The 15241-nt window shown below is 46.9% G+C and overlaps 1 protein-coding gene across 3 annotated transcripts in view; it reads right to left on the reverse strand.

Annotated features, from left to right (window-relative positions):
• The window catches only part of KNTC1 (kinetochore associated 1), a 422937-nt gene that overhangs the window by 298108 nt on the left and 109588 nt on the right, over window positions 1-15241 (reverse strand). For all 3 annotated transcript variants that reach the window (XM_029571458.1, XM_029571459.1, XM_029571460.1), the window contains exons 21-22: window positions 9825-9936; window positions 8597-8740 (exon numbers count right to left, since the gene is read on the reverse strand). In XM_029571458.1, the coding sequence (XP_029427318.1) occupies window positions 8597-8740; window positions 9825-9936 (256 nt within the window). The remainder of the gene's footprint in view (window positions 1-8596; window positions 8741-9824; window positions 9937-15241) is intronic.

Genomic DNA, 15241 nt, shown 5'->3' on the forward strand with positions numbered 1-15241 from the left:
ATGTACAAAAGCTACTCCCGATTGGAGGGGAAGCAACCCGCAGTCCAGTTAATATTGCCCTTGCAAAGGCTGCTTCTTCTCGGGTCTGTATGTCCAGGCGACAGAACCTGGAGAAGGTGTGTAAGAAGGACCATGTCGCCGTTCGGCACATATCGACGGGGGACAGCAGTCTAACTTCCGCCCATGAGACTGCCTGAGCCCTGGTGGAATGAGCTTTAACCTGAGAAGGTAATGGTTTTCCTGCCTCAACATAGGCTCCCGTGACCACCTCCTTAATCCAGCGAGCTATGGTAGCCCACAAAGCTGGTTCACCCTGCTTCCTTCCACTGTAAAGGACAAATAGGCGGTCCATCTTTCAGACCCGTTCTGAAACTTCCACGTACCGCACCAAAAGACTATTGACAGAGGAGGCTGTATTCCTCAGCATCCCTGTGCTTATCTAGGGAAGGCAATGAAATGGACTGATTCAAATGAAACTCTGAGACTACCTTGGGCAAGAAGGATGGAACGGTACGAAGCTGTAACGCTCCTGGAGTCATCTGGTTCTTGACGTGACAATGCCTGTAGTTCAGAGATGCAACGTGCCAAGCATACAGCCAACAGGAACACCGTTTTCAAAGTCAATAAACTCAAGGAAAGACTGTGCAGCGGCCGATAGGCAGGCCCTGCCAAAAATTCCAATACTAGATTAAGATTACACAAGGGCACCGGCCACCATAGGGGTGGCCAAAGGTGCTTTACCCCTTTCAGAAAACAGGCCACGTCCGGATGAGCCAACAGGGAGGTTCCATTCACCTCGCCTCTAAAACAGAAGACAGCTGCTACCTGCACCTTCAAGGAGTAAAGGGCCAAACCTTTATTTAAGCTGTCCTGCAAAAATTGCAGAATAAGAGGGATTTTGACCGCCCGAGTGGGGACACCGCGTTCCTCGCACTGGCCTCAAATACTCTCCAGACCCACTCATATGCTAGGAACGTACAGAACTTCTGAGTGCCGAGTAAGGTGGCAATTACCGCCGCAGAATATCCTCGCTTCATCAGGCGAGCCCTCTCAAGGGCCAGACTGTAAGACAGAATCGAGTCGGATCCTTGTGAAGGACTGGTCTCTGCTGTAGCAGGTCCCTGTATGGTGGGAGGCACAGGGCGGGTCTCTTCACCAAAAGTCTCTGCATATCACGGGCGCCTGGGCCAATCTAGAACTACTAGTAGGACTAATCCCCTGAGGTGCTCGATTCTGCGAATGATCTGCCCAGCAGGGACCATAGAGGGAAGGCGTATAGCAACTCTTCTTCCGGCCAAGTCTGAACGTGAGCATTGATCCCAAGGGATCACGGATCTCTTCTGTGACTGAAGAATCAGGGAAACATTGCATTGTGAGATGTGGCCAGCAGGTCGATGGGCGAGAGGCCCCAGTGATCTACTATCAGTTGAAAGGCTTCGGCTGACAACACCCATTCTCCTGGATCCAGACTCTCCCTGCTTAGAAAGTCTGCTCTAACATTGTCTTTTCCTGCGATGTATAAGGCTGAAATCTGTAGATGTATTTCCGCCCATTCCATAAGGAGATCTATCTCCTGACACACCTGCTGGCTCTTGGTTCCTTCCTGGCGGTTGATGTAGGCTACCGTCATTGCATTGTCAGATATTATGCGGGCCACTTGACCCTGGAGTCTATGGCTGAATTGCAAGCACGCCAGTCTCACTGCCCAGGCTTCCAGGTGATTGATATTCCAGAGGGCCTCTTCCTCCATCCAACATCCCTGGGCCGTGAGTTCCTGATAGTGAGCTCCCCTGCCCCGGAGACTCACGTCCATTGTAAGAACCAGCCAGTTCAGGGAGGACAGGGACAACCCCCCTGTTCAGATGAGCCTCCTGCAACCACCACTTGTGGTGATAGCAGACTCCCATTGGTAAGTGGAACCAAATTGAATAGTCTTGAAACTGCAGGTTCCAACGTGACAGCAGCAAGTGTTGAAGTAGCTGCATATGATATTTAATGTAAACAGATGTGATGTTTCCTATGAATGTTGGTATATAAAAACGAATGAACAAACAAATAAATAAATAAATATGTGCTCTTGCCCACGGCATTACTTTCAATGTTGCTGCCATCAAACCGAGAACTTGGAGATAGCTCCACACTGTCAGGCATATTGGGGCAGATTTTCAAAGGGTTATGCATGAAACTTACGCACATAACCCCGAGAAAGTGCCCCTGCGCGCGCCGAGCCTATTTTGCATAGGTTCGGCGAAGCGCGCAAGCCCGGGACGTGCGTATGTCCCAGGGCTTTGAAAAAGGGGTGGGAAGGGGGCGGGAATGGCGCCGGTCCGGGGCCAGGATCGAGGCCACTCTGGCTGAAGTACAAACTAAATCTGAGCCCGCGTCTGCTAAAAAGGTGGGTTCCATAACCGCTCTGGGGTTTATCCCCCGAGTCATCCACCTCCTGAGAGAGAAGAAGGCATGAACATGCTACAAGGGCACAACAAGAAGCAATCTGTAAGGTCATTTCTACTGTGTCAAAGGCTTATTTAAGGATAGACTCCAACTGTCTATCATGTGCATCCTTTAAGGCTGCTCCTTCCTCCACTCGGATAGCTGTTCGCTTAGAGACAGCGCAAACCACTTTAGGGAAACGCAAACATTCTCTCACTGCTGGATCCAGCAGGTATAAAGTTTCTAACGCCCAGCTCCCTTTACAACTTGCTTCTGGGGCATCCCATTCCAGGTCAATCAACTCCTGGATGGCTTCCAGTACTAGGAAGTAGTAAGAGGCTCTGCACAAGGAAATCAGAATGCGATTCTTTGGTTCCATCATAGACTCCTCTCTAGGAACTCCCAGCATTTTCAGGGAATGGGAAACCAAGGCCAGCAATTCATCTCTATGAAAGAACCGTAGCATGGTTCGATATGGTTCTAATCCCGGGGGAATTTCCCCTTCTTCCAAGAGAACTTGCTCTTCGTCTGTGCCATCAGGGTCCTCACTAGGGATACCCTTGGTCAGGCGGGGCATGCCTCGAGGTCTGCCAACAGGAATGGGAGAGGGAGAGGAGGCCAACTGGGGTTCCGTCTGGACAGGGGCAAGCGAGGAAGTAGACTGTGCCTATACAAAGGCCAGTAGTCCTTGGAAAAATTCCATCCAAGAAAAGGCCGCCGGGTCCATGCCTAGCCTGGGGGGAACTGGGGTAGCCCAGCCGAGTTTCCCTCTCCAATGGAAGACCCAGCCAAGGGGTTACTCAGAGCAAGAGTACTTCCTGTTAAGGCTGCCAAACCATCATCTGAATGGGAGGAGCCGGGTTCAGCAAAGTCTGGAGAGGCCAAATCCCCTTGGGCTTCCTCACAGTGCTGACAAGTTAGAATCCAGGTCAAGCTGGGAAGTCCTAATATGACAAGTAGCACAGAGAGCAAGGCGCTTATGTTTCTTATTTATTTATTTGAGGTTTTTCTATACCGACGTTCGTTAGATACATCACATCAGGTTACATTATAACATAAACGGCAGCAAAAATTGCTTTTACATGGAATGTTAGAACTTAATACATAAAGTAGTGGCTATAGGATAAAAGTATATAGGAATGTACTAGAGAAACTTCAAAACATATATACATATATACATGTGGTGTACAAATGTAGACAAAAATAGCGCAGTGATTTATGGTATCTTATAGAGTTGTAGGCAGTTCGGGGGAGGGTAAAGCGGGGGGGAGTGTGCAAAAAGATGAATTATGTGTATGCTTGCAAGAACAGCCAGGTTTTTAGTTTTTGTTTGAATTGTTGCGAGTTAGGTTCTTGCCTGAGGTCAGGGGGAAGGGTGTTCCAGAGTGCAGGGGCTGCGATGGATAGGGCTCGCTCTTTGGTGGAGGTGTAATGGGTGAACTTGGGAGAGGGTGTGTTTAACATTGCTGCGTGTTGGGGTCGGGTGGGTCTGTTGGTCCTTCGGAAGGCTAGGGAGTCATTAAGCCATTTCATATTTTGGTTATGGAGGGTTTTGTGTATGATGTTAAGGGTTTTGTATTGTATGCGTTGTTGTATGGGTAGCCAATGAAGCTGTTTGAGGGTTGGGGTGATGTGTTCATTCCTTCTCAAGTTAGTGAGAATGCGAGCAACTGAGTTCTGCAGCAGTTGGAGCGGGGCAAAGTGGATTTTGGGAAGGCCAAGAAGGAGGAAGTTGCAGTAGTCGATTTCTGAAAATATGATAGCTTGGAGCACTGTTCTAAAGTCATTGAAATGCAGTAGAGGCTTTAGTTTTTTTAGGGTTTGTAACTTAAAATAACAGTCTTTTATGGTGGTGGTGATGAATTTTTTTAGGCTGAGTTGGTCATCAATAATGATACCCAGATTCCTTACGTGATGAGAGATGATGATAGGTTGAGGGGGTGATTGGGTATGGGGGGAAAGGGGTGGGCTTGTGCTGGGAAGAGATTATCATGAATTCTGTTTTTGCAGAGTTGAGGGCAAGGTTGAGGCTGGTGAGGAGGTCGTTTATGGCAGTGTATGCTGTTTCCCAGGTTTTGATTGCTTTGGGAATGGAGTCTGTTATAGGGATGAAGATTTGTACGTCATCAGCATATATGAAGTGAGTGAGTTTGAGTTTGGTGAGGAGATGGCAGAGGGGCAGGAGATATATATTGAAAAGGGTAGAGGAGAATGAGGAGCCTTGGGGGACACCTTGGGCGAGGCTGAAAGCGTTGGAGCTGTGGTTTCCTATTCTGACTTTGAAATTGCGGCCATTAAGGAAGGAGGTAAACCACTGAAGTGGGATGCCTGATATGCCGATTTCTGCAAGGCGGTCTAGTAGAATTTCGTGACTTATGGTGTCAAAGGCAGCGGAGATGTCTAGAAGTGCAAGGATGTAGGATTGGCCTTTATCTAGTCCTTTGAGTAAGTGGTCTGTAAGGGAGAGGAGGAGGGTTTCGGTATTGAAGTGTTTGCGGAAGCCAAATTGGGATGGTTGTAGAATGTTATTGTCTTCTAGGTAGTCAGTGAGTTGGATGTTGATGACCTTTTCCAGGACTTTTGAGATGAAAGGCAGGTTGGAAATGGGCTGGTAATTGGTCAAGTCCATGGGGGTCAAGCTTTGGTTTCTTTAAGATGGGTTTCACAATTGCCTGTTTTAGTGAGGAAGGGACATGGCCCAGGGTGATGGATTGGTTTATGATGTGACTTAGAGGTAGGGCAATGGCGTGGGGGACAGTGAGGAGGAGACTTGTGGGGATGGTGTCAGTGGGGTGAGATGATGGTTTCATTTTTCTTAAGATGGATTCAATTTCGGAGGGTGCAGTGTTTTCAAATGAACTTAGCGAAGTTTGGTGGGGTGCAATGCGTGTATTGGAGTGGAATGAGGTGTTGGGAAAGCGGGTCATAATATTTTTAATTTTGTCATGGAAGAATTGGGCTAAGTCCTGACACTTTGTTTCAGCTTGTTCATCTGGCAGGAGTAGGGGGGAGGTTTTTGTGAGGTCCGAGACGTAGTTGAATAAGGCTTTGGGGTTAAAAACATAATTATGAATGCGTTGAGCATGGAAATCACGCTTGGTTTTGAGGGTGTTATCTCAGTACAGGTGTAGGAGGTGTTTGTATTTGGCGAGTTGGGTGGGAGAGGGGTCTTTGCGCCAGATCTTTTCTTGTTTTCTCAGGTTGAGTTTCAGGGTTTTCAATTCTGGGGTGTACCATGGTTTTTTTTGCGTTGGTAGAGGGATTGAGTTGTTTATGTTGTAGAGGGCAGAGGTTGTTAGCGATATTGTTGGGGAGTTGGTTCCATGATGAGAGAGCTGAGTCTGCATCAGTGAGGTCTAGTTTGTCTCTATTATCGGTGAGGGCCGTGATGAGGTCATCCTTGTTACAGGATTTGCGAAAAGTGATAGTGGTGTGGTGTGGTGGTTTTTAGAGGAAGGGTTTGTCGTTGTGTTAATGTTGAAGTTTGCTTTGATTAGGGAATGGTCAGACCAGGGTACTTGGGAGCAGGAGTGTGAGTCTGGGCAGATGAGATTGTTGGTGAATAGAAGATCAAGGGTATGCCCTGCTTTATGCATGGGACCAGTTATTAATTGTTTAAAACCCATCGCATGGAGTGAGGTCAGAAAGGTGTCACATGAGGGGGAGAGGGGGGAGGAGTCGACATGTAAATTAAAGTCTCCAAGGATGATGGCAGGTGAATTTATTGAGATGTTTTCAGCGATGCACTCGATGAGTGGGGAGGGGTTTGCTTCAACGAGGCCGGGTGGTGCGTATACTAGGCATATTTGCAGGTGTTGGGATTTGAAAAGCCCAATTTCATATTTGGGGGTGGGCGTGAAGGTTAGTGGGATCAATTTGAGGTCTTTCTTAGCAGCGAGTAAAAGACCACCACCTTTTCTTTTGGGTCTAGGGATTGAGTAAATGTCATAAGTGTTTAGGGGGAGTAGGTTTAAAAAGACTGTGTCAGACTCTTTAAGCCATGTTTCGGTAATGGCACATATGTCAGGTTGACTGTCTAGTAGGAGGTCGTCGAGAATAGGGGCTTTCTTGACAATGGATTGAGCATTGAAAAGAGAGAGGGTAATTGTAGTAAGACTGATTATGTGGGTGAGCGGTGTGGGCATGATTGGAAGTAAGTATGAGTAAATGGAGTTATGGTGTGGGATGCGAGGTGTGGGTGGTTTGGTAAAGTAATGCTTGATTGTGGGAATTGGGTATATCTGCATGCTTGTGGGTAGGAGGTGGGATTTGTGTGTATTGATGTGGGTGTGAGAGGGGAGTTGGAGATGTGGAGAGGGGTGGGCAGATTAGAGGTTGAGGAGGGCGTTGAGAGTTAGCAAATGTGCGGTGGGCACGGACTAAGTGGAAACTGTGGGGGCGAGGAAGTAGTGGGGAGTGAGCTAGGGGCGACGCTAAGGGGTGCGCCAAGGGGCAGGCTCCTTGGTCGCGCACCTTAGGCGTGCGACGCCAGGAGGGGTTGTTCGCGTTTTTAACGGAGCTCGGTCCTCGGCTGATGACGTCATTCTGGGGGTGGGATCCGGCATCGGAGTAGGCTGCGGGCTCGGGCGCAGAGCAGGTCGTCGATGGGCACCCTGTCTTCTTGGTTGTCTGCGCCACTGGCGGCGGTAACTGTGCATTCAATTGGCTTGCACTTAAAAATTTTGAGCACCTAGGCGGGACGCGGCGAGGCACATGTATAGCCCATGTGCCCGGCTTTTTCTGTATCCTGCGCTTACTTTATTGAATGAGTAAGTACGCACATGTTATATGCACTGCGCGTGCGCAAAGCAGACACACTGCGGGTACCAATGTCCTATGGTAGGCAATACGAGACGCACAAAGATCCATGCAAGATGGCACCACCACAGCTTACCACGCGGTGTGCCGACCAAGTTTAAAGTGAGGCCTAGCCCGCGGGGGGGGGGGGAGGGGGGGGCACTCAACCAACTCGTAAGCCCACTTCCCTATGCCCCAACAGGATCGGGAACGATGCCAGTATGATGCACCGAGCAAGGAGAGCAGAAGAAGTCTTACCGAAACCCCTCTTCTCTGAAGGTAAATCTTCTTCCTCTTTTTTTTTTTAAACTTACCTGGGGGCTCAGCGCTTACCGGCTCAGTACTGAGACGATCTCCGGCTGCGGGGGAGAGGGCTTTGGCAGTCATTGCCGCGCTTGGCTTCCTGCACCCGCTGCCTTTCAGCTACTTGAGCAGCAAAGTCCATGCCGGGAACCGGCTACTGGACCAAGGCACACTTCTGAGGAATCTCGGAAATCACCTCAGGAATTCTCAACTGGGGGAGGGACCATTAGGTATCACCACAGGAGAGCGGGGCTCAATCTTTTCTCCAATTTAAAAATAGAAGTTCTTCTTTCAAAAAGTAAAGCGATCCACATAGAAGAAGCATGTCTACATCTGCTGGAGACGGGGAAATAATGAAGAGTTGCGGTGACTGCAGGGGTGAATCTAGGGTAATGTCAGCTTTGAAACCTGACTCCATCTCCATCTGCTGGCAGAGGAGCACAACGCATTGGTCCTAAGTCCATCTGGCTACACGCTAGTAAAATATGTATTCAAAAATGTGGAAAAACAAATTGCCAATATTCTTAAAATCTGGAAAAATAAACTACTTTGCAAAATCACTCAAAAGGTCTCTAGAATCAAATGCACCAATTTTATGAACAATCACAACAGCACTTGATGTGTCTTTTATTTCAAGCAACACTGCGGAATTTGTCAGGATTTTCTCCAAGAATCATCATATAACTTTCTTGCTGCTGAAAAAGCATTCTCTGCAAAAATTGTTAGACCTATGATTATCATGACCCTAATGCCATAAAGGTTAAGTGTCTGTGACTAATGGCAAGGGTGTTATGATGGGCCTTGGATAAAATCTTGAGAAATCAATCACATATTGTTGCTTAAAAGAAGACATGCAAAATAAACTACTCTGATACTTCTCAGTTTACTGAATCATCTATGAGTCAGATTGCTTTGGACCTCTGCAAATTAAGAGGGTTAAAGGCATTAAAATTGCGGAGCTACATAATGTGTTCAGATGTATTAACTGTTGGCTCAGCTGTACATTTGCACGTATTCAGCAGAATAAAACACTCCTTGCTTATTAACATTCCAGTAGTTTCACCTGTCCCTTAGGCACAGTCCGTTTAACAAATGGAATAAGGACATCTTTAAGCCACAGACACAATTCTTTTGAAGGAATGCTTGCAGGGATTGCGTTAAGCAGGCTGTCCAACATTTTTTCATCAAATCTTCTTTCAAACTCTGCCTAGAAATAATAGAAAAAGCACCATAATATTAGAAAATCATCTGTTTGCTTAAGTGAGAAATTGATATGAATGAAATTAAATAATAATGGATTCTAAAGAAAACCAATAGCTTCTTTCATATTTTGTCACCATGAGCCAAGATGAACTAAAAACTTTTCTCCATACACACAAAATGGGAAAAACAATCTTTATTACATCTCCCCATATCTGAAAACTTTTAATAGTTTTCAAATTGCTGCCTGATCAATAATTTGAATATAACCTCTTAGAAAAAGACAACCTTTTTTTTTATAATAGCCTTCACTTAGCTTATGTTTCCCACCTCTCTGTAGTTTTTCAACATGCTTAACACAATCTCATTTAAGTACAGTATATGGAATTTATTTTATCAACTGCCTTTTTCTTTTCATATTAGACTTATCACATGGACTTTTACTGCTCTAACTACTGGCCCCCTGCCAAGCATGCAATAAATAAGAAATATGTTTTGCTCTCAGTGTGGTGCCTCATGAAGATTTTGGAATATTTAAAAGCAGCAGAGCAAAACAGCCAATCTAAATTTTATAAACCTAAAAATATGACACTATGACAAAAAAGAGAAGCGTCTTAAAAGCAGAATTATTAAAGAGGAAGAAAACACTGGACCTTTTTTCTTGATACGTGTGCACTCCAAATCATAAACTGCATTATGTTTTAACTAATTTTATTAAATTAGACATTGGTTAAGGGAACTCATATAGAATGAATATATAGAGCTCACTAGTCATCTCCAGAAGAAAATAAGCTCGAGTCAGTTGCAATCTTGTTATTAGGCTGCAAGAAATGTCTGCAGTGCTTGGAAGAAGCGAACAGCTGAAATAATGGAATTCATACAAAAATGCTCATCCAGGCCCCAGCTCAGATGACCTTAGACAGGTTCCTTAATTGGTGAATTCTTGGCTCCAATAGTCAGGTTATTTGATTTATATTCCACCTATTGAGACCCTTCAAAGCAGATTACATTCAGGTACTGGGATAGTGCTCAGTTAAAGCTAAATGAAAGAATGCAAGGCCTTGTAATTGAGTAGTAAGAAATTCTGATACCTGATGTCTAAGCCAAAGATACTGTGCACAAGGTAAATTCATTTCTTCTAGCTGGAAAAGGATGTCCTTGAAAACATCTTCGTTGTTCAAGAATTCTGTCCATGCAATTCCACTAGAATTGAAATTTAAAAAAAACAAGACAAAAAACCCTTTGAAATTGGTCTGTGGAAGTAGGGCAATAAGAAATTGCATTCTTGAAGACAATGGGTGGCCTACTGATTATAATAGACTGAATGGGCTTGCTCTGTGGCTTAGTAGCAATGCTGGGCACTGCCATGTTTAGGCCAAGTTTCTGCTGCCTGGGACAACTGGGGATAGGGGTTGTTGCATAGGCAGCATTCACAGTTGCTGGGGGAAGGAGTCAGCCATTGCTCAAGGGCAACAGCTAGTGGCTAAATAGTGTCCATATTAGTTGGGTTCTGAAGGGAGTTGCGATTAGTGGTGCCTGGCTGAAGATGTTGCAATGGCTGGGCTGAGTTGGAAGACTATAAAAAATAGGAAAATTGGTTCTTACCTGCTAATTTTCATTCCTGTAGTACCAGAGATCAGTCTAAACAAGTGCGCTTTGCATCCCTACCAGCAGATGGAGGCAGAGAACCAAAAGCTTTTCAGGCACTGCTACTTAACCGAGAGTGCCACCTGCAGTCCCTCAGTATTGACCTTTATCCAAGCCAATGTAGAGCCATCAATAATCTCAAGTAACAATCTTCTCTCCTAGGGCGAACATATAAAGATAGGTTGGAGCCCCTGAACTGGAGCCCTCACATCCAAGGCCACAGAAAACTAACTTTGTCTAGGTCCCAGAACCCAACTATATACAGTTCTAATTTCCACTGAAAAGAACTAGCTACAATAAAACAGTCTTTTGGAATTGAGGGGATGGTACTCTGGACTGAACTGTGGTACTACAGGAATGAAAATTAGCAGGTAAGAACTAATTATCCTTTCCTGTTCATACCCCAGATCAGACCAGAGAGTGGGATGTACCCAAGCTTCCCTACACTGGGCGGGATCCTGAAAGACCCGCTCTCAGAAAACTCTCACCAAAGGTCGCCTCGTGTAGTGCGCTTACATCTAGGTGATAAAGCTTGGTGAAAGTGTGCATAGATGACCAAGTGCCCGCTCTATAAATCTCCTGTGGCAATACCAATTGACACTCCTCCCAGCAGGTTGCCTGCGATCTAGCTGAATGCGTCCGCGACCCCATTGAAGTGGATCGACCTATACAGAGATAAGCTGAAAAAATAGTCTCCTTTAACCAACACTTGAAGGAGATGCCTTGGTTCCCTTCTTTGCAGCTCCGAACAAGGTGAAAAGATGATCTGACAGCCAAAAGGCATTCGTAGCCTTAAGATATTGCAATAGTGTCCGCCAAATGTCCAGACAGGGAAGATCCTTCGCTAACCGTGCTTCCCCTACCAAACTCAGGAAAACAGGAAGCTCTACCATCTGGTTAAGACGGAAAGACGAAACAACCTTTGGTAAAAACGAGGGAACAGTTCGCAGAGACACCCCATCGTCTGAAATTCGTAGGAATGGTTCTCTGCAGGACAAAGCCTGCAACTCTGAAATCCATCTGGCCGAGCAAATCGCTACCAAGATCACAGTCTTTAACATAAGGTCTTTCAAAGATGCCTTCTTTTGCAATGGTTCAAACGGAGGACCACAAAGCCCCCACAATACCAAGTTCAAATTCCATGAAGAGCACATCCTCTGAACCGGAGGTCGCAGATGCTTGACTCCCTTGAGAAAATGCATGATATCTGGGTGAGCAGACAACAGCCTTCCTTGAACTTTCCTTCAAAAGCATCCTAAGGCTGCCACCTGAACACAAAGCAAATTAAAAGCGAGGCCCTTAGACAAGCCCTGCTGCAAAAAGGCTAGGATGTGTGAAACATCCACCCGCAACACATCAGGCCTCAAACATTCTCCACACCCTGACATAAGCAAGCAATATAGAGGGTCTCCAAGCCTGAAGCAACATAGTAATTACAGCCTCTGAATACCCTCTGGATCTTAAACGTCTCCTCTCAAAAGCCAAGTCGAGAGATAAAAGCAATCTACCTGATCCGAGAAGATAGGTCCTAGTCTGAAAAGGCCCTGCAGGTGAGCCAACTTGATGAGCCCCGTCCATAGCGAGATGAATCAGATCTGCCAACCAAGGTCGCCGTGGCCACTCCGGCACCACCAACACTATCCTGCCTGGATGTCATTCTATGCGCCGCAAGACTCATCCTACTAAAGGTCATGGAGGAAACACGTACAGCAGACTCCTTGTTGGCCACAGAAGAACCAGAATGTCGATTCCTTCGGCGCCCCACTCTCTCTTCTGAGACTGAAAAATCTCTTTGCTTTGGCATTGCTGTGTGACACCATCAAGTCCAGCTGGAGATTGCCCCATATGTCCCGAATGAGGTCGAAGGCCTCTGGCAACATCTCCCATTCCCCTGGGTCCAACTGTTGCCTGCTGAGAAAATCCGCTTGAACGTCGTCCACTCCTGCCACATGAGATGCCACAATCCCACATAGGTACTGTTCCGCCCAAATAGTTCCTGGGCCTCCAGGGCCACTCCTCGACTCTTCATCCCGCCCTGTCAATTGCCACCATTGTCGCATCATCCGGAAAAACTCTCACCATTCGATCCCTAACCTGTGGAAGAAAGATTTTCAGCACCTTGCGAACCATTGTTTCCAGATAGTTGAAAGAACAGGACATTTCAACTGGCAACCACCACCCTTAGGCTGTCCAACAATGATAGTCTGCCCCCCAACCTCTGAGGCTGACATCTGTGGTCACCACCACAAAGTCCGGGACTTCCAGATCCACTCCCCTCTCTAAACTGGGTCGCAACAGCCACCATGAGAGACTGGATCTGGAGACCCCTTGTAGCGGCAAGGGCCAATGAAACTCATCTGACAACGTATCCCAATAAGACAGAAACACCCTCTGGAGTACACACATGTGAGCAAAGGCTCACGGTATTAAATCTAGTGTAGACGCCATAGAACCCAGAACCTGCAGATAATCCCTTGCCCTAAGTACTGGTATATGCAACAGCCGGGTCACATGAGACTGCAACTTCAGAATCCTCTCTGAGGTAAGAAACACCTTGCCCAGTTGAGGGTCGAATCTCACCCCCCAAATACTCCAAAGACTGGCTTGGAACAAGATGACTCTTTGCCAAGTTCACAATCCAGCCGAGAGAATGTAACATCTCCAGCAACCTCTGAACTGATCGGCTACACTCCACCTCTGACTTCCCCCAGATAAGCCAGTCATCCAGATATGGGTGAACCAAAATACCTTCCTTCCATAACGCGGCAGTCATCACTACCATAACTTTTTTGAAGGTTTGTGGAGTTGTCGCTAACCCGAAAGGAAGGGCCCGAAACTGAAAATGCTGATTCAGCACCATGAAACGAAGAAACCTTTGATGTTCTGCGTGAATGGGAATATTTAGATAAGCTTCCGTTAAATCCAGGGGGGCCAGAAACTCCCTGTCGGAATCTGCAGCGCTGCACTGACTTTCTGCAGGTCGAGAATGGGCCAAAATGTGTCTTCCTTCTTGGAAATGATGAAGTAAACTGAATATCTTCCTAGACCTTGCTCTGTTGCTGGTACTGGCACGATTGCTCCTAATCTCTGGAGACGAAGCAGTGTATCTCGAACTGCCTCTCGCCTGCCGAGGGTCAAGCAGCGAGACTCCATGAAGGCTTTCCTGACGGAGTGAGAAAATTCTAAAGCATAGCCATCTCTTATTACCTCTATGACCCACTGGTTTGAGGTGATCTTGGTCTACTCCCCATAAAACTGAGGCAGCCGTCCTCAAACTGCCTCATCGAGAGAGTGGACCGACCTGGCTTCATTGTGAGGCCTTACTACCTCTGGCCTCCTGACTGGCCCTATTTCTGGACAGTCTTTGTGACCTCCAAAAGGATTGCTCCCTCCCGGAACCTGGCTTCTGCAAGGACGAAAATGCCTCACATCCCAAAACCGCGAACGGGCTGAAAACAACTTTCTACTGCTCTTCTTATCCTCAGGCAGTTTATTTCCTTTTGATTCTCCCAACTGCTTCATTAACTGTTCCAGATCTTCTCCAAAAAGCAGTTTCCTTTAAAAGGGAGATTACAAAGCTGTGACTTGGACCATATATCTGCTACCAATTGAGTAACCACAGAAGGTGACGAGCTGATACTGTAGATACCATACTCCTGGCCAAAGTCCTTATCAAACCATATAAAGTATCGGCCACATACGCAATCCCAGCTTCTAACTGGCCCGCTTTCTGAGCATCGTCCTTGATGCTCCCCGCCTTCTACTGAGCCTTCTGAGCCCATTGTAAACAGGCCCTCTTCATCAGGCTACCACAGATGGCTGCTTAGAGGCTTAAGGCTGAGACCACAAATACCCTTTTCAACTGGATTTCCAGTTTGATCCTGAACATCCTTAAGTGCGGCTGAACCTGCAACTGGGAAGGTGGTCTTCTTGGTGACTGCTGACACTGAGGTATCTACTTTGGGCAACATCAGAGCTGTAAAATATCTTCAGTTAAGGGATATAACTTCGCCAATGCCCTTACTGCCTTTAGTCCAGCTTCTGGGGCATTCCACTTCCGGTCTACTAATTTAGGGGGACCCTGAAGACCATCCAGCACCGGATCTACTCCTTCATTATCCAATTCCTTCTGCAGCACCTTCACTCCCAGCTCCTTCAGGACGTGAGAATAAGCGGTTTCAATTCTTCTTTGCGAAAAAGACGGACCACTTGTGAGTCGTCCCCCTCCACAATAAGGACTGCCTCAGACTCAGACAAATCTCCAGATTTGTCCAGATTCTTCCCCAGCTTGTGGCCAGCCAAATCATTCCCCTGATTGGTAACAGGGTCCGTTGTCTGCCAGATGCCTATCCGGATCGTCCAACCAGTCATCCGAATCACCTGATTCTAGATCCCCATCCGGGTGACTAAGATCCAACTAATGGAGAAGGTTCCCCGAAGCCCTGTCTGGGAGCCTTTTAGCTCTCTTTGGATTCCACTGCCCTTTTTGGTTCAAGGACCATTTATCCCCTGCCAAATAAGCCACCTTCTAGCTAAATAAGCCTCGTGTATGAGTAAAATAAATTCTGTGCAGAACTCTTCTCCCTCATTGTCCCCAACCTCAGGAATTTGCAGACTTTCCTCCCTCTGATCTTCAGCTCCAGCCTGCATCACCAGAGACAGAGGAGATGGGGAATCCCAGGCTTCTCAAACAGGGCTCTGTTTCGTGCCTTGTGCAGCCCTCCTGATTTTAGCAGCAAAATCTCCCCCGGCGGCCTCCCTTACAGGGCCCTGGGACCGGGTAGCTCTCCTGTCAGCAGACAGCCCCAAGGATCCCTCCACCCTGCAGTACAATCGACCTAACACGTGGCCGAATTAAGAT

The sequence above is a fragment of the Rhinatrema bivittatum genome, chromosome 11, assembly GCF_901001135.1.
Source record: "Rhinatrema bivittatum chromosome 11, aRhiBiv1.1, whole genome shotgun sequence".
Lineage (NCBI taxonomy): Eukaryota > Metazoa > Chordata > Amphibia > Gymnophiona > Rhinatrematidae > Rhinatrema > Rhinatrema bivittatum.